At 39.0% G+C, this 25,862-nt stretch overlaps 1 protein-coding gene across 3 annotated transcripts in view; it reads left to right on the top strand.

The window, feature by feature from the left end:
* Positions 1-25,862, top strand: part of DGKI (diacylglycerol kinase iota) — a 467,119-nt gene that overhangs the window by 247,971 nt on the left and 193,286 nt on the right. For all 3 annotated transcript variants that reach the window (XM_030932674.1, XM_030932675.1, XM_030932676.1), the window contains exons 11-16: positions 2,322-2,404; positions 4,320-4,380; positions 15,865-15,978; positions 17,744-17,881; positions 21,535-21,613; positions 25,283-25,338. In XM_030932674.1, coding sequence (XP_030788534.1) covers positions 2,322-2,404; positions 4,320-4,380; positions 15,865-15,978; positions 17,744-17,881; positions 21,535-21,613; positions 25,283-25,338 — 531 coding nt within the window. The remainder of the gene's footprint in view (positions 1-2,321; positions 2,405-4,319; positions 4,381-15,864; positions 15,979-17,743; positions 17,882-21,534; positions 21,614-25,282; positions 25,339-25,862) is intronic.

Below are 25,862 nucleotides of genomic sequence, written 5' to 3' on the forward strand. Positions count from 1 at the left end.
TGAGCCACCGCACCCGGCCTGAACAAAGAATTTTCTAGCAAGTCAGTTGGAAATGTTTTATAAATTAGTTGGTCATTAAAATAACTCCCGTGTTACCTATTAAACATAAAAGATTATTCAAGATAATCTCAAACATACTTCATAGCAAGGCTCAGCATGAGAAGAGGGAAAACGATCCAGTATTTAGTGTGTACATAGATCTAAATCTGCTTGAATTTGATAGGAAGCAAAATATGTCATTTGGTGAAACTGAAGGATTCGTTGTAATTATTAGATAGAGTGTGATTCCTAAAATTATAGCAAGCACATGATAAGGCAGAACTTTCAAATTACAGGTTTGGCTGGTACATGCAACAAAAGACCTGCATTGGCCTATGTAACAACAGGAGTAACAATGTGATAATTATAAGCTACACTTTACAGCTCACATTCGCAAGTGTAATTTAATGAATAGATTAACAGGCTGCAAAAAAGAAAAGGATTAACATTAACAAAGGTCTGTTTTGTGCCACATACTGTGCTAGATACGTGACTGTTACTGATTGATTTAATTCTCATATTCACCCTGGAAAGTGGACATCCTTTCTATTTTATATACTGCATTTCTGCAGGGTTATAAATGCTCATGATTACTCAGAACACTGAAGTTAATTTGACCTGAAATCTCGTACTATGTTTACTATATTAGGATGACTCTTAAATGCAGTTTTTTAGTTAAACCTAGGAATATTTTAAGAAAGAGCAATTATGATATCTACTAAAACAACAATATTATGAGCAATACACTCGGTTCAACTGCTCAAATATTATTTGCTATGGGTGATAAAATGGGGCATCCTGCTCATTTTTAAAGCTCTTTTGGTATTGCTTGATAAAAAGATTCTTCTTGAATTTCTTGTTTGCTCAATCCACTTTAAAAATGATCTCTAAAGTGACCTTATGTCTGCTATAATGATGATCTCTATAAATGTCACAGTTACTTAAAACGCCCCAAAAATGTTCACGTGAGAGAGAAGCGTTTGGCTTAAACAAACCGGTATAGCCATGGAGATTGAAAATGTCAAAGTAAGCTGTGATCTTACTAAGGAAGTTTTATATATGTATAAAATAACTGGGAGCCTGGGATACTTTTGCTTCAGTTAGAAAACAGTATTTCCATAAAATTATATTGGCCGGGCGTGGTGGCTCACGCCTGTAATCCCAGCACTTTGGGAGGCCGAGACGGGTGGATCACGAGGTCAGGAGATCGAGACCATCCTGGCTAACACGGTGAAACCCCGTGTCCCCTAAAAATAAAAAAATAAAATTAAAAAAAAGGCCAGGTGTGGTGGCGGGTGGCTGTAGTCCCAGTTGCTGTAGTCCCAGTTACTCGGGAGGCTGAGGGAGGAGAATGGTGTGAACACGGGAGGTGGAGCTTGCAGTGAGCCAAGATCACGCCACTGCACTCCAGCCTGAGTGACAGAGCAAGACTCCGTCTCAAATAAAATAAAATAAAATAAAATAAAATAAATACATAAATACAATTATATTAATACTTAGCTAATGCTGCCCATATTTTATATTATACAGACAATAATCTGCACAACAAAGTGAAAATTAATGTCAAATTACATAGGTTCACTAATAACTTTTCTGTATGGATTGTCATACATTAATGATAGTAAAGTAAATATTATTCATTAAGGGCTTACTGCATTTTAAACACTGTAATGTACTTCTCAAAAATTATGGCTTTTAATCCTTGCAACAAGTCTGCAAACTGGGTATTCTTATCTCTGTGTTAAAGAAAAGGTGGGTTGAGCTAAATGAAGTTAAGAAACTTGCCCAGAGTTACGTAGGTTAGATAAACATCTAGCCTGACATTCAACCTATGTATATCCATGACCAAAGGTGGTGATTTTAACTACACTTCTATACTGCTTATAATTAGATATTATTTTATTTACTTATTCATCATTCATTCACTCACTCATTTTTATTTTTTGAGACAGGGTTTCACTCCTATCACTCAGGCTGGAGTGCAATGGTGCGATCTCGGTTCACAGCACACTCCACCTCCTCGGCTGGGACTAAAGGCATGCGTCACCACACCTGGCTTATTTTTGTATTTTTTGTAGAGACAGGATTTTTTCATGTTTCCCAGGCTGGTCTCAAACTCCTGGGCTCAAGCGATCCACCTGCCTCAGTCTTCCAAGGTGCTGGGATTACAGGGATGAGCCATCATTCCCCGTGTATTATTTTAAATAAAAGGATTGATTTTTTAAATGATCAGTGGGAAATTTCTTCCTATTATTGCCTTTTTGTGTATTTATTTTCTACAGGGAACCAAAGTCCTGCAGATGTTCATGTGGTACCTGAATCCACGGCAAGTCTTTGATCTCTCTCAGGAAGGGCCAAAAGATGCGTAAGTCTGGAAATATTCTCCATGGTCCATAAGTATTTTAGGCAAGTGAGCACTTTCTGCTTCATTATCTGATTACCTTGTGAGGTATTTCCTGACCGTCTGTCATCTACTTTCTCACCTGTATCTCCTTCCTTTAAAACTTCATCTAAAGTTCTCTCCTACTCTTTCTTGGCTTAGTTCCTTTCAAAACATATCTTCTCAGCTATTAACTCAGGATACGTCTAGTGTGTTTGTTACTTACATGTGTGTAACTGTAGACTGTTCTCCACAAATCTGTGAATTGAGAAAGGACCCATTGTTTTTCTATTTCTTCATGTACAACTTCGGAGATGCACATTAGTGGGAATGTAAATGTGTGTCTGTGGAGGGTGGAGCCATATTTGTTTACGAACATTTGAACTGAGAAGAGTGTGTGTGTGTGTGCGCGCGCGTGCGCGTGTGTGTGTACGAGAGACAGAATCAATTGATTATACCTGAGGACTCTGCACAAGTGTGGGGAAGACATATTAATTCCTGCTCAATCCCTTTTCTGAGCATCTCAGAAATCTCATTCCCTGCTTTTGTTAGAAGTGTTTAAAACAAACTCTAGATTGTAGGTGACCCATATCCTGTTTCTCCCCTTTGGTGGAGAGGCACACAGTGGAAAAGACCAAGGACACTTCTGCTGTTCTCTGTCTCCCTGTTTTAAATTCATGTACTAGGATAGTTCAGATGTTATCTGATAAATGTTAGAACACAAGGATACCATTTATTTTTTAATAAGTAACAATATCAGAGGAATAGGTGATTTCTAGATAAATAGTATTGTATAAAATGGATAAATTACTTATTTTAAGCATGTAGATTAGGAAATATTAAAATTAATTTGTTATTTTCTTAATGTATAAATTTCTTTGCCAGTTGAGTTTGCTGCAAGATTCTTTCTCTCTGTGTCCCTATAATACACGCACACACACACACACACACACACACACACACACACCCCATATATTTATTTTCTATACTTTATTGTGCTAAGGCAAATCTGCTATCCTGGGATGTGCCATTTTAGGAGCTTATTTTCTCAAGATTTTATCACTTTAGTTAGACCCTAGAGAGACACTTCAGAGGTCACCATAAAGAACATGGTAGGACAGGAAATATTTTCAGAAGAAACCCGTATTTTGTGATTTAAATAGGTGATACTTTCTCAATTACAGCTTCACCTAAGCGAAAGATTTAGCAGGAGCAGTGTCACTGCATTTTCCTGAGAACCAAGAGGAAAGACAAAATGATCTTATTTCAAGCAGGGAAGTTTGAGATAAAGAAAAATCAGTCAATCTTCCCACTTTGGGTTGGAGGTAAAAGTGGTGTGTAAGTGACTCAGCTGAGAGACAGGCTAGATGGAATCATAGATGTGATAGTAATGATAATGGGGAAGCCTCCCCGTCTCATTGAAAAAGATTTCTTAGGATTAAGAGTAGAAAGTGTAAGTTAGAAAAAGTAAATACATCCAGGGAAAGCTAATAAATATAAAGAGGGGATATATAAGGACTATTGATTATCAATTCATGATGATTTTCTTGGGGAAAGGAGAAGAGGAAATGATGGGAAAAGAGAAAGAAGTCAAAACTAATGAGAAACATAATGTTGACATGTAATAAAAGTTATGAGAAATAAAACTAGGACATCCTAAAATCCCTTAAATTCTAACGTTGAATTATTCATTCAAAAATAATGTCTGATGCCTACACCTGTTCCACTTGTGGGAGTCATTCCTCCTGTGGTTACTTGGGACCTATGATAGCATTGTCATCCTCACGATCATACATTTTCTCCAGTGGACACCGCCCCTACCCATGTTGTCCTCTGCTTTCTCTCTGCTCTAGCCAGTGAAATGTTCTTTTGTTTACTTTTTCTTCTATTTCCTCTACAGGCTTGAATTGTATAGGAAAGTACCAAATCTGCGAATTCTGGCCTGTGGTGGGGATGGAACGGTAGGTCCCTGAAAGAGAATCCAGTTCTCTGCCAATTCTATCTTTCTTATTGTTTTCTTGTGCCACTTCTTTTTATTCATTGCCCAGTCTTTCCAATCCCCTAACACACATAGATCTCTCATGTGAATCATAGCCCCTAAGAGTAACAAAGGACTTTGTTATTGTCCTTATGAATACATACTTGATCGTTCTAATGTGTGCTTCACTCCCTCAACTGTGCTGTATTCTTTCCTGTGCCATGAAGTAGGAATGTGGTCAAATCATTAAAATGAAGATTATAGATAAATTCCTTTTAAAATATAAGCTGACCTGTTCCCCCTTTTTTTTTCCGAGACGGAGTCTCGCTCTGTCGCCCAAGCTGGAGTGCAGTGGCACGATCTCGGCTCACTGCAAGCTCCACCTCCTGGGTTCACGCCATTCTTGTGCCTTAGCCTCCCTAGTAGTTGGGACTGCAGGTGCCTGCCACCACACCTGGCTAATTGTTTAGTAGAGCGTGGGTTTCACCATGTTAGCCAGGATGGTCTCAATGTCCTGACCTTGTGATTCGCCCGCCTTGGCCTCCCAAAGTTTTGGGATTACAGGCGTGACCATTTATTCTTAATAATTTGGTCACAGTAGGGAGAAATACGTGGACACAACTGAATTATTACATTTTTTTACTAGTGGGACTAAATCTCAGAATATTGACTGTTGTTTTGCCTTAAAGATTATTAATTGGTCCTATTTATATTCTTTTTTGTTGATATATTTTACATGTATATGGACTATGTGTGATATTTTGTTATATGCATAGAATGTATAATGTCAAGGTTTGGAGGTATCCGTTACCTAGATTATCATTTCTATGTGTTGGGAACATTTCAAGTTCTTTTTTCTAGCTACTTTGAATATATAATACATTGTTGCTGACTGTACTCACCCTACTCCGCCACTGAACATTAGAACTTATTCCTTCTATCTGACTGTATGTTTGTATTTATGAAAAAAACGTGGAATTGGGCTGAAGTTTAATATCATGGATATATTTTCTCCTGTTTATTATGCCTCATCTGTTTTCTTCATTTGGCCTCTACTTATAGTGATGTATTTAACAAAGTAAAGAATTGAGAATCATGACATTTAGATAGTGTTGTCTGGTTCTTTTTCTTCTGGATTTGGAATCTGATCTCATAGGACCTATGATTGTATCATGAACTATCTTTAGCTTTTCTCTAATTTCCCTAATTAGAATGTTTTATTCTCAAAGGTAGCAACAAAATCTTCCAATACTATCTCTCTTAGCACATAAGCACTTAATGTAGGGGTGGATACACATTATATACCAATAAATGCAATCACAATGAAATAGAACTGTGATCTTTATCGGTCTTTCAGATACTCTGTGGAGAGTAAAAACAATGTTCAGTTGGGAAAAATAGTCTTTATCTTTCTTCAAGGTTTATATTACACAATATTAGTTTATAAAATTCATTATAATGTCTTACAGCAAAGAAGCCAAACCTATTTAACTTTTTAAAATCCAACGGTTTTCAAAATTATTTGACCATGGAATTTTTTTCCCACACAATACAAATTTTCAATTGATTTTATTGTTCTAGGGAGATATATTTAAGGGATGTGCTAGGACAAAATTTCCCAACTTTCTTTAGTGAGAATTACATCCAAATGAACCCTCTGAGGATGGATATACTGTGTTCTTCCTAACTCAAGCATCCCCCAGCTTAGTTGTCTTTAATGAAAGGGTAAACTCATTGTGATTCTTTACCATACCCATAGTTATCTTCCTTATTTTAGCATCTACTTGCCTTCTCATATGACTTCAGATGTCACTCACATCTTTTCTCCTTTTCTAAACCTCAGTGACAAACACAGGTAAGTTGAGGATGTCGTCCTTCCTCTTTCTTAACTCAAATTCATATAAGCTACGCATAACATCCCCAGATCTTGGACTTCTTTGTTGCCTTGGGTGCTCTACCTCCCAGGCCTCCCCTTCTCCATGGAATCTCCCATTCTACCTCTCCCTCCCTCATTCTCTCTCTTTTCTTCTTCCTTTCCTTTTTTTATTCTTTCCTTTTTTTTTTTTTTTTTTTTTTTAAGATGGAGTCTGGCTCTGTCACTCAGGCTGGAGTACAGTGGCATGATCACAGCTCACTGCAACCTCTGCCTCCCAGGTTCAAGCGATTCTCTTGCCTCAGCCTCCCGAGTATCTGGGACGATAGGCACGTGCCACCACAGTGGGCTAATTTTTGTGTTTTTAGTAGAGATGAGGTTTCACCATATTAGCCAGGATGGTCTTGATCTCCTGACTTTGTGATCCACCCGCCTTGGCCTCCCAAAGTGCTGGGATTACAGGTGTGAGCCACGTGCCTGCCTGTCTTCCTTCTTTACTCGGCAGATATGTGGAGGAAGCACTGTGCTAGGTCATGTAGTATTGAGATATTCTCTGCAATTAGATGAATATTTGAAAGTATGGGATTCCAATGAATAAAGGATAAAGAGAAAAGACAGCCAATTCCACACACTTGTGAAACCTGTAATTATGGGGTCTGAGCCAAAGCCCAAAAGGAAAATAAATGAAAAAATAGAAGAATAGGACAACCACCAGTATGTTCTGGCAAGTAAACAAACCAAAAAAGGAGTTTCAAGAAAGAGGCAGTAGTTAACACTTTTAAGGAGAGACTGAAAAGTTACCATTGCATATGGAGTTTCAAGAAAGCAGTTTCAATAGAGTATTTGGGGCAAAACCCAGAATGATGAGTAAGTGAATGTTGGTACAGTCTTAATAAATCCCTAATGGCCAGATCCCATTACAGTTTCGAATGTCTGTGATCTCTCTGATGCCATTGTCAGCCTCCTGACATGTAGACTACCTACTTCTACTTTTCATATCCAGTCTTTTCAAGCAACTCTTCATTAATGATACCATAATTTGTGAGTATTCCATAAGGGTAACTAATTTTTTTTAATGTGGTAGGTACTTTTTCCTCTTAGGGACATTATCTATATTTTAACTTCTGTTTTTACCTCCTCTGATGTAATTCACAAATATACTAGTCATTTACACTTGGGTGTCCCATGGCCACTTGCATTCAGCATGCCTAAAATAAAAGTAGTACGTTTACCCTAGAGTTGGTGTTTAAACTAATTATTTTTGTCAGTGGTAACATCTGTAGTTAAAATACTCAGAATCAAGACTTTGCTTATCTTGTACCTTATATAAACCCAAGTTTAGTTTACCTTGTTAGAATAAGATGTTTTGTGAAAAACTTGGGGTATATGAAATGTTTATCATGGTATGTGATTGATATTTTTTGTTTTGTGAGTTTAGAAAATGAAACTTTTAATTGTGATTGAAGGCAGAGTTTATATAGAGGAAACAGCCTGAGCAATTCATGATGAAAACTGCTGGCTTTAGGCAAGCGGAGTACAATTCTGAATTCAGGTATATATTTGACATAAGGTATTAGTCAGTGAGCACATCTATCACTGTAGAAGCTGGCAGAATGCTGCCAGTAAAGTGACAAAGCTCAGGGAGGAATCAGAAGTTAAATATTTTTGACTGACTAGGATGAGGCTGTATTACCCCATAACCAAATTAGTTTAAATAAAGAGTATTATTTAAGATATAGAAAGTATTATTTAAGGTATAGAAAGTTTGCACTACTTTGGAAAAAAGTTCTTAGGCTTCAATATTAGCTACTTTAATTGTATGTTATTTAAAAACTACATGAAAGGCCAGGTGTGGTGACTCATGCCTATAATCCCAGCACTTTGGGAGGCTGAGGTGAGCACATCACTTGAAGTCAGGAGTTTGAGACCACCTTGGCCAACCTGGTGAAACACCATCTCTATTAAAAATACTAAAATTAGTTGGGCATGGTGGTGCATGCCTGTAATCCCAGCTACTAGGGAGGTTGAGGTGGGAGAATCACTTGAACCCAGGAGGTGGAGGTTGCAGTGAGCCAAGATTGCACTACTGCACTCTAGCCTGGGTGACACAGTGAGATTCTGTCTCAAAAACAAACTAACAAAACAAACAAACAAACAAAAAATCCGAGGAAGCAGAGGGATACATTCCCCAATAATACACTTGGAAATAACCTTTGGCAGGTTCCTTAACCTCTTTTGAGACTTTCTAAATCTACAAAGAAATGCATTCAGATCTCTAAGGTTCTTATAGCTGTAGCATTATAGTAATATAGACTATTGTTCAAGATAACTTTAATGCAAGCCACATTTGTACAATTTTGGATTTTCTAGAAGGTACTTTTAAAAAAGTAAAAAGCAAGTGAAATTAATTTATAATATATTTTATTTATCTAAAATAGTATCATTTCAATATGTGTTAATTTATAAACATTAAGATATTTTATGTTCTATTTGTACAGTCTTCAAAATCTAGCCTACATTTTATACTTACAGCACATCCAATTTGGATGAGCTATATTTGAGTGCTGGATCACCACATGTGGCCAATGGCTGCTGCTTTGGGCAGTGCAGGTGTAGTCTCTTTGTTACTGGCTTGCACAATTCAGAGGATGTCACATAGTTACAGCTGTCAGATGGTCTGATTCCATTTTCAGATCTCTTGGCTGCAATAAAATTCAGCTAACTCAAGAATGATCTCAAACCTTCATGTTTGTAAATGAGAAATAACCTGTCCTTGGTCATGTGATAAATTTGTATTTTCTCACTTCCTTGGCCACGTTGACACCTATTCAACTCCCAATGGCTGTCACCCTGCTGAAATATTGACAAGCACATGAACTGATCTCCTGAGGCTCAGGTACCCTCATTATGGCTCCTTAAGGTGTGACCTATGGTCCCTATCTATCTGGCTTCTGACTTTGGTGAACTTGGCTGGATCTGCAAGTCCACCTTTAAACATTTTAATTATTTCCAAAAGGCCTGACGTTAAATTGACTCCAGCCATCCACTTCATGCTTACTTCTTGTTCTATTGGCTTCCCTAGACGAAAAGACATCCAAAATGGTAGGCATCCCCAGGCCCTGACTCACCACAGCTAATGCAAAGAAAGAAGTATTATTTTCCTTTAATCGATATGGACAATCTCTCATCCTAAGCCCCTTTCCTCATTCATCCTCAGCCTAGTCATATTTCATAGTCCCTCATGAGTAAGCACACAGTGTACCCTCAGTGTGGATTCTATATTGTTTCAAGAAAAGGTCATATTCTAACTATATTCTAACTTTTTTTTTTTTTTTTGAGACGGAGTCTCGCTCTGTTGCCCGGGCTGGAGTGCAGTGGCCGGATCTCAGCTCACTGCAAGCTCCGCCTCCCGGGTTTACGCCATTCTCCTGCCTCAGCCTCCCGAGTAGCTGGGACTACAGACGCCCGCCACCTCGCCCGGCTAGCTTTTTGTATTTTTTTTTTTTTTTTTTTAGTAGAGACGGGGTTTCACCGTGTTAGCCAGGATGGTCTCGATCTCCTGACCTCGTGATCCGCCCGTCTCGGCCTCCCAAAGTGCTGGGATTACAGGCTTGAGCCACCGCGCCCGGCCCTGACTTTTATGTTGATTTCTTTTGGGCTAATTTTAAGCACATTTCTTTTAACACATGTTGGCTTTATTAAGTGCAAACATACATTAAAGTATCAAAAGGAGGAATCATCATGCACATATTCAAAAGGGTCCCCCAGTCATCCAATACTGTGTGGTCATTTTCTTTCAGAGTTCAGCCAAACTCTTCTTTTCCTTTGATTTCCCAAAGTGAGTGTCCTTCACTTTTTGGCCTGCATGTACTACAAGGCAGTGCAATGTGCATCTGTTTTGTTGGAAGAAAATATCAGTTCGCTGTCATCTCCACCTTTCAGCCACCCTTCGTGTTATTATACTGCAGAATGAAAATATTGCTCGAAATGCACTTGGTAAACATTCAGTGAAAACTAATGCTAAAAACGGCCAGATGGTGGCAGCATTGACCAGCTGCTGCTGTGCATGGCTGCTCAGGGACAAAGTGGAGGACCTGGTGTTCTCAGTCTGTCAGCCCTGCTTTTCCTAGGAAGGAAGGAAAGAGCTTTGCAAGCTGGGAAATCATTAGGCCCAATCGGGATAACTTTCTTCAGTTCTGGTGGAAAATATACCAAGTGCAGTATGTCGCAATTAATTAAATAATTTAATTGAAAGGGTGCTAGGTGAGCTGGTGGAGATGATTTGGGAAAATATGAAAGCCGTGGCTGAGTTCCTGCCCATGGCACCTTTCAATGTGCAGTGTGGACTTCAGGTGGAAACAGGTTCTGGATTACTGTAAAGACAGAGCTTCCAGTAACAGCTTTAAGATCTTTTTTAAAGTTTTTCTCTAAGGACAGAGACACAGATTGTTTCCCAAGATTTTTTTTTTATGTCTCCTGCTATTGTAAGTGTGTATTTGTTTCCGTTTTGTTTTTTGTAGCCCCTTTTTACTGCAGGGCAGCTCTGCTTTTACTGTTCTTTATAGTCTGCAAAAGAAAGGCTTCCTGATTTGATGGCAGCCAAAGGTGGGGCTGATTTGCAAACTCAGGGCTCAACTTTAAGTGGAGAAATGGGAAGAGGACATTTTGCTTCTAGGAAACCGGGCCTTTGTTGATGAAGTGAGAAAAGAGGAAGAAAAATCTAGCTGAGTCACAGTAGCTAATGTTAGTTTAGCATTTCCTGTTTGTCAGGCACTAGCTAAGCAGTGTCTACACATGAGTTGATGAAACAACTCTAAAAGACAGGCATTATTATTACTTTTGCTGTACAGATGTGAGAGGAGCTTGGAGAGATTAACTGACTTGACTAAACTCACCAGCCAGTTTGTGGTGGGGCTGAGCTCCCTGCCGCTCAGTGCCCCACACTTCTGCGCTCTGCTGTCTTCCGGGGACACCGGCTGTTGGGGAGTGCTGATAGAGCTGCTGGCTGAGAAAAACTATTCGGGAGCTGTGGAGGGGTGATAGTAGACCCACCTCAGCCAGAGAACTATTGGCCTAATGTCGGTAGTCTGTGGAAGAATTTCAAGACAAAACAAAATCTGTGCTGTGAAAGGCAGGAGGCCTTTGATGACTCCAAGGGTGATGGAATGATGAAATGCAAGATTTTCTGCTTATATTCAGGAGACAATGACATATTTGATCATTTGGCTACAGAAAAAAGGAGACAGAATCTATCTGGTTCATAAAGCAAATCGACTGATGAGATGCAAAGCACCTTTACATTCACACCCTGTGTACTTGTCCTTTTCTGCATAGACCAAGGGTAAAAGGAGAAGAGATGGTGAGAAATCCAGGCACCCTGTCGACTCTGCCTTTGTGAGGAATCATAGTTCAGTATCACGAGAACTCCTGACAACCTTCTCTGAGACAACAAACAGGAACACAGCGTAGAAGATTTGAATGAAGGCTGTTAGAAGACAGCATCAGCTGGGCGCCGTGGCTCATGCCTGTAATCCCAGCACTTTGGCGGGTGGATCACTTTGAGCTCAGGAGTTTGAGACCAGTCTGGGTAACATGGCAAAAGCCTCCTGTCTCTACAAAAAAATGCAAAAATTAGCCAGGTGTGGTGACTTGCACCCGTAGTCCCAGCTGCTAGGGAGTCTGAGGCTGGAGAATCGCTTGAGCCCACGAGGTGGAGGCTGCGGTGAGCTGAGATTGCACCACTCCAGACTGGGCAACAGAGTGAAACTCTGTCTCAAAAAAGACAAAAAAAAAAAAAAAAAAAGACACAGCATCGATTCATAGATGTTGTGGGACACGTCACGTACTTCAGAGTCATTTGGAAATTGTTTGTGTTCCATGGGCAGTGAATTAACCCCTAACGTTCCATCTGTTTTAGTATTAGCATTCCTCCTGCAATGTGAAATTGTTTCTTTGCAAGCTCATCTTCACAGAAAGTTGCTTTATTTGATTTTACTTTTCTATCTCTGAATCACTTTGGTTTCTAGTAATATTGAATTGTTTTCAGTACTTTCAGATGAGAGCTGGGTTTTTCTATAGATTCTTATGACTCTATCCTGGGGAGATGACAGGTGTATGTCATTGGGCTTGTGGGAAGTCGGGTCGAGCACTTACCAGAGTGAGGCTTTCTGGGCTTCTTTCAGCCCTAGCAGGTCTCACCTTTCTGTGGGCCATGACCTTAGACTGGTTTTCACGTTCTGCCCTCCTTTCTTCCTCCTGCTGAGGGAGCCTCGCTCCAGGACAGCTTGCTGTCTGTAGGGGACGCACTTTTATTTCTCCAAAAGGCAACATCCTGGCTTCCTCTGTTGTTTGCAAGACCAAGAGCCAAGCTGATGCAAGCTTTTACCCCAGCTCTGCCACTTTGTATTTATTTCTGGCCCTTTGAAGCTGTGTCTTTTTTTTTTTTTTTTTTCCTTTTTTCTTTTCTATCATTGTTATGTCTGAGTGAAATGGGATATTGAAAGTGTAAACTCATAGCATTTTCTTTACCCAGAAAAGAGAGACATATTTCAAGCGAGCATAAGAAAAATGTCTAATTTAAATCTGCCTGAAAGCAAGTGGGCTGACTTGTAAGTACAAATCATAAAGGAGAGGTTGAATGATCGTCTCGCAGAGAAGCTTTAAAGAGAATGCCTTCTTCTTCCTTATTCGGAAGGGGTGGTGAATTAGATTTCTACTAAGTTCTCTTGTGGGTCTGTGAGTCTGGCTCTATTCAGGGCTGTTTTGCAGTTGGTGATCCCAGATGGTGGGCTTTTTCTGAGTTTATGTCTTATGTCCTTTTTATGGCCTTTAAGACCCCTTCTTGCAGTTTATTAGAACTGTCTACTTTTACTGTGTTTAATTTGTGCTTTTAGCAGTGCAGAAACAATGTCAGGTACAAACATCAGAACTAATTTAGCATCAGGCATTTTTGTTTGGACTTCAGTAGCAAGCTTTGTTGGTATTGCATGTAAAAGAAGAGACTAAAGAAGCTCTGGGTCAGAATCTAAGGGTCTGTCTTGGAGCAAGTTCCCCAGTTTAGGGAAATGGGCAGACTTTTTGACATTTATAGGTCTGGATTTTTAGTTACCACATGGGGTGAACTGTGTGGTCTGCCTTTTTAGAAGATAAACACAATTTTAGGCATCATTGGTAGATGAGCAAGTTTTACACCCTGGGAAGTCATCTTTGTGGAGGAGAAATAATTTTAGATGGAAGTCAGGAGAACCAACGTTACCATGACTCTGACACTTCTAATCATTTAGTCTTGAGAAAATTACTTTTTTTGCACCTCAGTTTATCAATCTTCAAGTTCACTGAATTTGATTAAGCAATGTTTAAGGTTTCTTCATCACAGGTTCTAAAAATCACATGCCACTGCTTCCAGGAGTGTCTGGCCGTATCCAGAAGGGGGTTGAGTTCTTTATTTAAAGGCTCCCTACACCTTAGCAGTTAAGGGGTTGGCCACTGGTGTTAGGCATTCCTATTTTTGAATGCCATTTCTGTCATGTAAGCCATGTGATACTAAGGAGGTCACTTACCCTTCCAATTCTCTGTTTCCTTATCTATAAGATGGAAATGAAAATTACATTAGTATCTATTTTACAGAGAATGTTTTAAAGTTTAATACAAGAATTCATTAAAGGACTTTGCTCAGGCATGGCACATGGAAAGGCATCGGTATGGGCCTGGTACAGTGGCTCATGCCTGTAATCCCAGCACTTTGGGAGGCCGAGGCGGGTGGATCACGAGGTCAGGAGATCGAGACCATCCTGGCTAACATGGTGAAACCCCATCTCTACTAAAAATACAAAAAATTAGCCAGGCATGGTGGTGGGCGCCTGTAGTTCCAGCTACTCGGGAAGCTGAGGCAGGAGAATGGTGTGAACCCAGGAGGCGGAGCTTGCAGTGAGCTGAGATCATGCCACTGCACTCCAGCCTGGGCGACAGATTGAGACTCTGTCTCAAAAAAAAAAAAAGAAAGGCATCGGTATGTCCATCTTTGTGTTACTGTGAGCTTCTCGAGAGCAATCTTTCTACCTTATCTGTCACAGTCTAGCTCATTTATCTCTTTATTTTGATTGCTTCGTTATGGGTTTTATATGAAGTAGTGTTCAATAAACGAATGATCTAGTATTTTCAAGAAGCATGACTCATACAAATATAGAATGAATACATGTCAAAAAATTTGCTTAGCTCTTTAATGAGGGAACCTGCAAGATAGTAAAGCTGATTTATCAGAACTAGAGAAAAAGAATTATGTACTTCATATCAAAATAATTTTTCTAAATTTGATGCAAAACTGATCAAAGTCCTATGAGAGAATGAAACTATAAACTTTAAAGCAATCATCTCTTCTTGACATTTGTGTCTCTATAGGACAGAAATCTATGTTAACCTACAGTTACACAATTCTTAGGTCTGTGAAACACTATTTTAGTATGACATTATAAGGACATTCAAGCTCCTTTTTGCCAGTTCCAAGTTTTGGTCAATTTTTCTAATTAGTTATAAGACTAAACCCAAAATATTATTTATCTTAGAAAAAGATTAAACAGGTATATGATTCTAGTTTATAAGTATCAATTTCCTGCCTAAACTTATAATAGATACTAGGTCTGTCCATAATTATGTTTTCATAATGTTTCATTAAGGAAAATAGAGGGATATTTAGGAAAACACTATCAATTTCCAAGATGATACTATAGAGGGCAACCATTTAATAAGTACTTACATGGGCCATGCACCATGTTAAGTGCTCTATGTACATTTTAGTTTAATTAGTAAACAATCGTGTGAGGTACGTATTATTATCCCCATTTTGAAAATCAAGTAAATGAGTCTCAGTGAGGTTAAATAATTTAGTCAAGGTTATGCAGCCAGCATGAGTCAGAATTGAAATTCAGTCTGATCCTGAGTTTTACATTCCCTCCTGTGCCCTGTTATACTACCAAAGTCTTAAACTCGGAGAAATTTACAAACATGTTTCTAGTTAAACACACACATGAATGGTTTTAGTTTTGCTTGTATGATAGAGCATGTGCAAAATGGTCCTTTTTCTTTTAACCATTTTGAAACTGCCAGCGATAAGCGACCTTTCTGTTCCCTACTCACTGAATTAAAACATACATGTTTTAAAGAAAAATAAGGCCGGGCGCGGTGGCTCAAGCCTGTAATCCCAGCACTTTGGGAGGCCGAGACGGGCGGATCACGAGGTCAGGAGATCGAGACCATCCTGGCTAACACGGTGAAACCCCGTCTCTACTAAAAATACAAAAAAAAACTAGCCGGGCGAGGTGGCGGGCGCCTGTAGTCCCAGCTACCCGGAGGCTGAGGCAGGAGAATGGCGTAAACCCGGGAGGCGGAGTTTGCAGTGAGCTGAGATCCGGCCACTGCACTCCAGCCTGGGCGACAGAGCGAGACTCCGTCTCAACAAAATAAAATTAAATAAAATAAAATAAAATAAAATAAAATAAAATAATTCTGGTTAGCTCTTGGAAGCCTCTGTTTCTCACAGTTTTCTTTGTAACTTATTTATCTTTCTTATATCTCTTCTGGCCCCCGATATGCCTGTAGGTGGGCTGGATCCTTTCTATCCTGGATGAACTGCAGCTGAGCCCTCAGCCTCCCGTGGGGGTCCTTCCGCTGGGGACTGGGAATGACCTGGCTCGAACTCTCAACTGGGGAGGGGTAAGAACTGCTCTCGGGGACTGCCCATATCATCAAACAACAAACCGAATTCCAGATCCACTGATGTTCTAATGGAAGCAGGGGGTGATAACTGCTGCTGTTGTCTAAGGCATAAGTTAGAGTTCGGAATCAAAGTGCCCTTGAGCCCTTATTTGGTCTGGTAGCTTCTTCAGTTTAAACTTATAATCAGCTAGAAGGGAAAGGAAAGCCTAGTATGAGAGAAATAATAGTGGTTAGTACATAGGCCTGCGGCTTTTTGAGGTATCCACTAAAAGATAGTTCGTAAGTTTGGCCTCAAGTCTGTGCGTAAAAGGATCACACAGACTTCAGTTAATCCAGACTCTCAGCCCCAGCTATGATCGCAAATCTGGTTCAACTTTACACGCCTGACTTGGGAGAGTTATGACTTTTTTTTTGAGCGTTTTTTTTTTTTTTTTTTGGTTAGTGCCATCAGAGCTTTGGCTGTATAGGTACTTACTTGTCCTTTCCACAATGAAGCCAACTTCAGGCAAGCTTGGGGGAAATTGTTCTGCAGTTGCTAAACAGCCATTTATTTACATATGTATTTTATAGTACTAAGATAGTAGGAAGGCACAATATATATACATATGCTGTGTATATATACATATACATACACATATACAGCCCCACCAACTTTTTTTTTTTTTTTTTGAGACAGAGTCTCTTTCTGTCGCCAGGCTAAAGTGCGGTGGTGAATCTCAGCTCACTGCAACCTCTGCCTCCCAGGTTCAAGCAATTCTCCTGCCTCAGCCTCCCGAGTAGCTGGGATTACAGGTGCCCACCACCTTGTGCAGCATTTTTTTTTTTTTTTGTATGTTTAGTAGAGACAGGGTGTCACCATGTTGGCCAGGCTGGTCTCGAACTCCTGACCTCGTGATCCACCAGCCTCGGCCTTCCAAAGTGCTGGGATTACAGGCGTGGGTCACTGCGCCTGACCCCCACCAGCTTTTTATCTGCTCATAGGAGAGCATTACCTGGGCTGGGCTTTGTGAAAATTATATTCAGATGTTTAGCAGATGTTAGTTGACCTTTGGGCAGATTAATCTTCCACAGGTTTTTTTTTTAAAGTAGGCAGTGTAGAAATAAAAAATGTATTTACATGGGGCAACTAAGGTTATTATCAGTGTTAACTTCTCCCTTCCAAATCAGTGCCTTGAATATTCCAAATCAGTGCCTTGAATATTGAGGACAGTCTATCTTGCTGTCAGCAATGGATCTTCAAGGATTAAGTAGCTCCCTAACAGGGCCATTCCTCAGTGAGACTTGCCTAAGGTCTTGGGAAGAATGGTGTCCTCCAAGGAGGTCAGGGAGAGGTGATTGAGAGGGAATGTTAATAGACAAACATTGTCAATCCCATCCCTCCTTGATTCTTTCCTTGCCTCTCCAAACACATTTGTTTTGTGTTTCCCCCAAATTCCTCTGGTGAGAGCCACGGGGAGTCCTGTTTTTTACTCTGATAAAAGTAGCCATCCAGCCTCCAGTATGACCCTTAATGTGTACCGGTGACTATTGGTTCTTGCTGTTGACAAAAAATATTCCTCAGCTCAAACCAGCCAGAGCTAGTGTTTCTACGTATCTTACAGTATTGTCTCAAATTTACCTCAAGGTGAAAAATTTGCTCTTCAAAACTTGCTAATTACAAAATAAACAGAATATAGTGGCTTGGCTCTTCCTTGCATAAAATAGCATTGGCTTCGCTGTTCTCCACTCTGGACAGCAATGGATATGTTCTCTGATTCCTCAGGGCTACACTGATGAGCCTGTTTCTAAGATCCTGTGCCAAGTGGAAGATGGGACAATTGTACAGCTAGATCGCTGGAACCTCCATGTGGAAAGAAACCCCGACTTGCCTCCAGAGGAAATTGAAGATGGTGTATGTAAGGTTAGAGAGTTTTTTGTTCTTCAGAAAGGAACCCTGGAGCATCTGCCTGAGCTACACGAAATAAATTCCTGGCTGGAGAGTCATGTGCTGGTGAATTCCTATGGGATAATGTGATAGTGTTTGAGTTGATGGCTACTAGGGCTATGGGTATAGTAGTACCACCTAATGATTCTGCCCCAATGACCTCTAAAGACCTAGATTCCATACCTGCTTCCAAAGCTCAGGGAGCTCTCCTCTGTCTTCAGCCTCTGCACTAGAAAGGCATGTATTCTGTCTTAATCATTCATGTTAGTAGCAAATAACTTATGAGAAGATGAAGAAATATGTTAATTTGGAAGCAATGGGCACTTGTTCTTTCAGTAGAAATACAACCTCCTGAGATTTTAGGCCTGATATAAAATATATCGTATGTTGAGGAAGTATTAACTATGCCAATTTTATCACTTTGGTGGGACTTGAAGATACCTCAATAAATGTTTTGACTTCATGTTATTTAAAAAAAATGACTTTTATTTTAGATTCAAGCTGCATGTGTGCAAGTTTGTTTCATGGACATATTACATGATGCTGAGGTTTGGGATATGATTGATCCCCTCACCCAGATAGTGAGCATAGTAACCAACAGGTTTTCAGTCCTTGCACCTCTCCTTCCCTCCCCACTCTAGTGTCCCCAGTGTCTATTGTTGCCATCTTTATGTCCAGACTTTATGTTTTCTTTTAGTGATTGAGCTTTTATTTCAACCAAAAAGCCAACCAAGGGGTGTATTAATAGTTGTGGTTAGTACTGTGAGCCTTCAGTTGATCCTTTGGTTCTAAGTTATGGCCTCAATTTCAGATAAATTTGGGAGGCTGCTGAGTAGCCACTTCCCTCATATTACTTTCCACTTTCCTTCTGTGATTGAAGTTTCAAACTCTGTATGTGTAAGAATCTCCAGGTGTGTTTGTTAAAATGCAGATTACAAGGCCCAGTCCCCAGAGATTCTGATTAAGTAAATGCAAGTTAAGGCCCAGGCATCTGGACTTTAAATAGTATCCCAGTTATAGTGAACCATGCCATTTATTGAGGCTAAGATTTCATGGATGTTTCAGGCTTATAATAGATTAAACCCCATATCATTTTAGATTTAGATCAAACCAACACCTGTTTATTAGCATCCTGATCCTGATCAATTTAATTACATATATTATAATTTAATAGATGTTCAGGTTTCTTACTTGGCTAAATGAGATTAAAACATGTTTTACTCTGTCTTTATGGTTTTTTCACCTAAACTAAGATCCTGAAATTCTGGTAGATTTCTAGTAGATATCATGATTGCTCAGCTGAATTCAAGTTTATAATGTCACAATGTTGTTTAAACAACAAGTGTCGTCTTGAGATGCGATTTTTTTTATAATGTGTTTGACTTATAGAAATTGGGTAGAAAACAGCTGAAATATAAAGAAGAGTACCATATGGATATTTTAAGTTTCTTTTCCTACTAAACTTGGAATGGTTAGATGTGCAATAGAAATCCATATTTAATTCTCTTTCCAACAGCTTAAGAAATGGAAAGACTTCTTGGTGTAGCCAGGGAACACCAATCCAAATCAATCCAGATAATTAAAGGGTTTTTAAAAAATGGGTTTTTAAAGAGATGTATGGGAAACTGGGGCAAGTTTTCCTGGAAAATATAAATAACTTAAAAACAGACTAAAGTGGGATATGATTTAGGTGATGGTGACCAGATGTTCTCCTTAGCTATCAGTAGATGTTAAGACGTGGGTTAGAATTGTGGCCAAAAGAACATAAATGGTAGAGGAGATGAACATGTCTGTGCTTTTGGCAGGATCACCAACCCATGCTGTCATTACTAAGAACTGGTATTTTGTTTAAGTGCAGGAACTGGATATTCTCAAATAAGAAGCCTGAAGAGTGAGACATGATTTTGGCATTGTTCTATGTGTTTAGTTTCTCTCCTGGTCCTTCATTTAGTTGAGACCATTTCTAAGGGTTCACTTGGACTCTGAATCATTCATTACATAGGCTTTGAATCAAGAGCTTCCATGTGGGGTCATTCCTTACTTTCATTAGAGACCAAGCCAATCCAATTTTCTTTTTTCTGCTTTTATATCTCTCTTGCTCTCTCTCTTATTTCACTTTTCTCTTAATGAAAGAAAGTTCTCCTTGTAGTGAAACAGAAAATCTTGCTGATCAAGGGGCATATGAAATACTGCAAAAAAACATACTTTTGAAATCTTGAGGGTTAAAACACTTACCTCTCAGAGAAGACAGGTACAGTTCAATTTGGGACACAAACCGGATAATTAGCTGGAAACATTTCTCATCTTTATTTACTTTAATATTTACCTTTCACTTGAGTTGCAGAAGGAAAAGTGGGAGAACCAGCCATTCCCATTCTCGCATTTTCCACATGCTTTCTTAATTGTTCTAACATTGAACTGAAGCTTAAAATCACATTAGTTTTGCAGATTTAATGCTGGATTTGAGGCTGCAGAGTTCTCTTCATTCAACTTGCACTGATAACAGCCAGAGACCCAAAGGACTCTAGGAAGGAAAGTTAAAGCTTACATGTGCATCTGTGTGGCTGTGTTTTCAGATTTCATCGTCATAATAAAGATATAAGGGTTGATAGATTAAACGAGAACTTGAATAATACTAATATGTATTTTTGTTGTTGATTTTCTCTCTAGCCCAGCAATAACCGAATGAGTCACATTGCCCTATTTTTTTTTTTTTTTTTTTTTTTTTTTTTGAGACAGAGTCTTGCTGTGTCGCCGAGGCTGGAATGCTGGAGTGTAGTGGCATGATCTTGGCTCACTGCAAGCTCCGCCTCCCGGGTTCCCACCATTCTCCTGCCTCAGCCTCCCGAGTAGCTGGGACTACAGGTGCCTGCCACTACACCCGGCTGATTTTTTTTGTATTTTTTAGTAGAGACGGGGTTTCACTGTGTTAGCCAGGGTGGTCTCGATCTCCTGACCTCGTGATCTGCCCACGTCGGTCTCCCAGAGTGCTGGGATTACAGGCATGAGCCACTGCGCCCGGCCACATTGCCCTATTTTTTATATGACTTATGTAAAAAAAAAAGTGTGTATTTGTGTGTGTGTGTGTGTGTATGTGTGTGTGTATATATATATATATATAGAGAGAGAGAGAGAAAGATAAAATAGGTGATGGGTAAACAAGTTAAATATTCATTTTACATTACAGTATTGGTTTGCTGAATATAAATTCTTGAAAAAAGTGTATCCACTGATTAAGTTGGTTAGACGTTATCTTTACAATTGAATTTACTTTCTAGGTTTGCTTAGTGAATTCTTCTTTGTAACTATTGCAAATATATATCCCTCAGCTTAACAAGTTCCTGTTATTACAGCATCTATAGGAATGGTTCTTATTTAATAATTTGTATTTGTAGCTCTTATTTCTTATACTATTTATGATTCTTGAGAAAATTACTTGATTTTAGCTTTCACTAATGAATTAATCCAATAATTTCCTGTTCTTTCTACATGAGCACCCTCCACTTCGTGTTGTGGCTGATCTGTCTTTTGGGGACTTCTTCAGAGATAGGGGTCCGACTTTATGTTTTATTCTTCTCTTTCTGCCTGGCCACACACAATTTTGCCTCTGTCTTTGTTTATCATTGCAGCTCCCTCTGAATGTTTTCAATAACTACTTCAGCCTTGGATTTGATGCTCATGTCACACTGGAGTTCCATGAATCCAGAGGTGAGGACAACGTCCCATTTCCATCTCCCAGGGAGGAAGTTTCTAGCAGGTGTTTTGCATGTTCCCTTTTGTTTGTATATCACTTACGCGTTTACGGTGGGCTTCAGTGTTGTTTCATTTTAACCTTCAGGATGACTCTGGGAGCTAGACAGGACAGGAGCTTCTTACAAATGGAACCCTGAGACCTAGTTTTTCAGACAGATGGAACCCTGAGACCTAGTTGTTCAGACAGATGGAACCCTGAGACCTAGTTGTTCAGACAGATGGAACCCTGAGACCTAGTTGTTCAGACAGATGGAACCCTGAGACCTAGTTGTTCAGACAGATGGAACCCTGAGACCTAGTTGTTCAGACAGATGGAACCCTGAGACCTAGTTGTTCAGACAGATGGAACCCTGAGACCTAGTTGTCCAGGGTCTCAAAGGCAGCAAAAGGCAGGACTAGATGTGTGTTCCAGGTCTCAGGATTGTTAATCTTTGTGTTCTACTGGAAGTTTTGAAGTGAGTAAAATACTAAGAAGTGATAGAGACTATTACTGAAGTCACTAGGATATTCTTTAGCTTCACAAAACACTATTAAAGTGCAACACTACATAACCAGAACCATTGAAACACGGTAGCAAAAACAAAAAGTCCCCTCTGTTTGTATAAAAGAAACAGGCATCTTAGAACAATAGAGGAGCTCTAGGTAGTTTAGGTTGAAAGAATAGGATGTAATGGTGATGGGATTAATTAGGAAGGTACTAGGCATCCCCACTGAGTGATACAGAGGTGTGAATGAGACCATGTAGTGATTTCGGGTACCAAAAGAGATGGAGTCAAGATTAGGGGAACACAATTTTTGAAAGAAGACAAAATAATGACATGCTGTTAAATATTTCATCAACATTTTCTTATGCCATTTAGAACTGAGAAAGTTTAGGGTTTTGACTTATGTTTTGTAGTCCCAATTGATCTCTCTCTCTTGCTTTCTGTCTCGTTCCCTCTCTTAAACTCTCTTATTAATATAGCTATACTATATATCCATGTCTATGCCTGTATCTATATCTGTATCTAGTGCCTTCTGACTATATATAACCAGAACCATGCTAGGATGTAGATTATCAAGAGACTTGTGAGATAAAGTCATAAATGAGAAGTACTTTACTTTTTTCCCTCCAGGTTATGTAAGAAAGGAAGTGGTGTTTAGAGTTTTTGCATACTTTGGAATTTGAAATAACAGAGCACTAAAAGCCAGAATTCAGATTTTTCAGATTCTGATAATAACATGAAAATTCTGATCATGCACTTACGCACTAGAAGTCAAGAGTGATGCTACAGGATTAAAAATCACTAGAGTATAAAATATAAGAAACAGATCTTTAAAATCTCTTACTGGATCCAGAAATGTTAGTAGACTTTGACCTTCCTGATTTCACAAGGTTTTGAGAGGACAGGCTCTGTAAAGGTCAAATTCTGTGCCAAGCAAGAACAATACTGTTTGAAGAGAAAGCCATAGTTTGGTATTCCTCTCTGATTGGCTAGAAAATCACAGCTAGAAGGATGATTGATAACAGAATCTCAAATATCCTGAGTCAGAAACACTACCACTTTCCCCCACCCTGCGTTAGACAGTTCTTGGATATCAGATATTCAGAGGGACCTCCTTAGGGCCAACATTTATGACCTGATACCCTTCCTATATTTAAGGAGAGTTAATTTGGGAAGTAAATGGGGGATTTTATTCTTTATTTCTTACCCCATTTTTTTTGTCCCATATTCTTTAGCAGAATCCGGATCCTAGGCTTCTTAATAAAATATCCCAAACTTCGTAATAATACCTTTAAAGTAACACAATTATCACTAATACATGGATTTCCAAAAATAGACATGAAAAGAGGTCTAAATGAATAACTGGCCAACAATGAGCTCATTCAATGAGCTCAGTGAGCTCAAGTGAGTCTCATCTTTAGTCTAACTAATCCGGAAGTTTTTCTAATGATTCACTTCCTTGTACTATGATGAAGTTTCTATGCATCCGAGTGAGAAGGGAGCAGGGAGAGACCCTTACATGGAAATACCAGGCTTAGAAGAAAATTCTTTTGGGGAAAGTGTTTTTCTCTTTTATTTTAAGCTGTAGGACTATTTTAGAGTGGAATATGCAAATTGTGTGTGTGAACATGTACATTTATATGCGTGTGATTATAAAACAATTAAAAGATGTCAAGCATTAATCTTTGTATAGTTATTGCTAAGGCGTATTGTATTTTGATGCAGTATGAAATGGAATTGTAAACATTTCCCCTGCACGTAAATCAGAGTCTTTGCGGAAAATCAGCCACTGAAGGGCTGCTAAGGGAGAATTGATGTTGATTGGAATTAATAGGTACAATATTCATGCAGGTGAGAGAGAGGTGGTAAAAAAATAAATATCTATAAAATATTGGAACCAGATTTTGCTGATACACTTAGACCAGACGTATGGACTTTCCAGTAGCTGTTAATCTGCTTTTTTAACATTAAATTAAAAAATTATTTGTCTGTGAAGTATATAATTCACTGAATAGTCTTTTTTTTTTTTTTTTAACTGTTTCTGTTCATTTGTATTTTCCCCATATTTTTAACTAGTTAGTCAAGAAATCTTAAGCTGAGCTATAGAAGAAAAAACAGGATAAGCAAGACCACATTTTTAATTGTGGCAAGCTTACTTATTTTGTCAGTAGATAGTGAGTGGCTATTCTCAAACCAAGAAAACTCATAGTGAGACTTTAAACTGTTTTCCAACACAGGCACTGTCTGCGACTTCATGGATCATTTGCCATAAAATACCTGAAGGGTAACGCAAAGGCTCATGAAAGCTGTTGTGATAAAATAGCTTGGATAGTAGAATCTATGAGGTATTAGTCAAGAAAATATAGTACTTTTAAGTTGAGAATTATGCCAATATATCTACGTAAAAGTGGATAATTCATATAAATCTCATTAAAGGAGAATTTTTAAAAATTTAACTGTGGAAAAATTTTTTAGCACAGATAGAAGTATAGCCCATCAAATGGACACCTCTCAGCATAACTACGTATATTGTATTTCTTTTAGAAGGAATAATTAAACTGGCATTAATTCCCATGTTTATATCTATTCCAAACACAAGCCACATTTTAAAAACATGTTTAATTACATTTGGAAGATGCATACATAGCTTATGTTGCCCTATGAAAATCAAAGTAAATAATCCCTTTTCCACCTCCTTTCACCTTTTCCTGTTATCCCAGCCCAATATCCCTGTGAACCCTCCAATTTTTACAAAGCATCTAGAGTGCCTCCGTCTTTAATGTGCTTGAGAATCACCTGGAGAGCTAGTTAAGCCCCTCCACAGATGTATAGACTCCACACTCAGTCATTCTGACTCAGTCAATCTGGCTAGCACCTAATCATTTGCATTTCTAAAAAGTTCCCAGTTAATGTCAGTGATGCCGGTTTGTAGCTACACATTTATAGTCCTGGGTTACTGTCCCTGTAGCACTGGGCCACTGTACTAACTGGCCTGGAACTAGGGGAAAGATGATAACCAAACCATGGGATCTATTGGATCTGCAGGATAGGAGGGAGTCGGGGAGGAAGTAGGAGTGCTAATCTAAGTCGCTACCTTTAATGAGGTCTCCATAACAAAACTACCTTTCCTCTTTCACAGAAGCAAATCCAGAGAAATTCAACAGTCGTTTTCGAAATAAAATGTTCTATGCAGGGGTAGGTATACATTTTTTTTTTTTAATAATTACTACATATTAGTGCCAATTCACTCTGTAATAAAGTTGCAAACTACATTAGAAATAATCACATATACAGTTCATTTATATATGTCTGTATATGGTTACTGTTTAATGTCTGGGCTTAAGAATGAAGGTGAGGTGTATTTAAGTTAGCTGTCAGAAAGAGAGTTGGTGTTCCTCATCTTTGAGCTTGTAAGCAAGCCCTGAGGCTTCATGTTGAACAAGAGAGGATGCTATTCAAAGAGGAATGTGAGAGCCAAACATCAAAGCCGATGTAAGAAATGGGGGAATTGTGTAGACTGAGGATGTCTGAAGAATCTTAGGTAAGAATGTAGTGTTCACCAGGGTGCACACATTGACGTTTGGATTAGAAACTGGCAGAATATGGGGTGTTTTTCATGGATGCGTATGTGAGATTAAAGAGGGTGCTTTCTTTTTCCTTCTTTTGTTTCTCAGGCACGTTCATAGAAGTAAACGGAGAATGAAAAAAAAGGCATCCAA

This window comes from Rhinopithecus roxellana, chromosome 6 (assembly GCF_007565055.1).
Source record: "Rhinopithecus roxellana isolate Shanxi Qingling chromosome 6, ASM756505v1, whole genome shotgun sequence".
Classification (NCBI taxonomy): Eukaryota; Metazoa; Chordata; class Mammalia; order Primates; family Cercopithecidae; genus Rhinopithecus; species Rhinopithecus roxellana.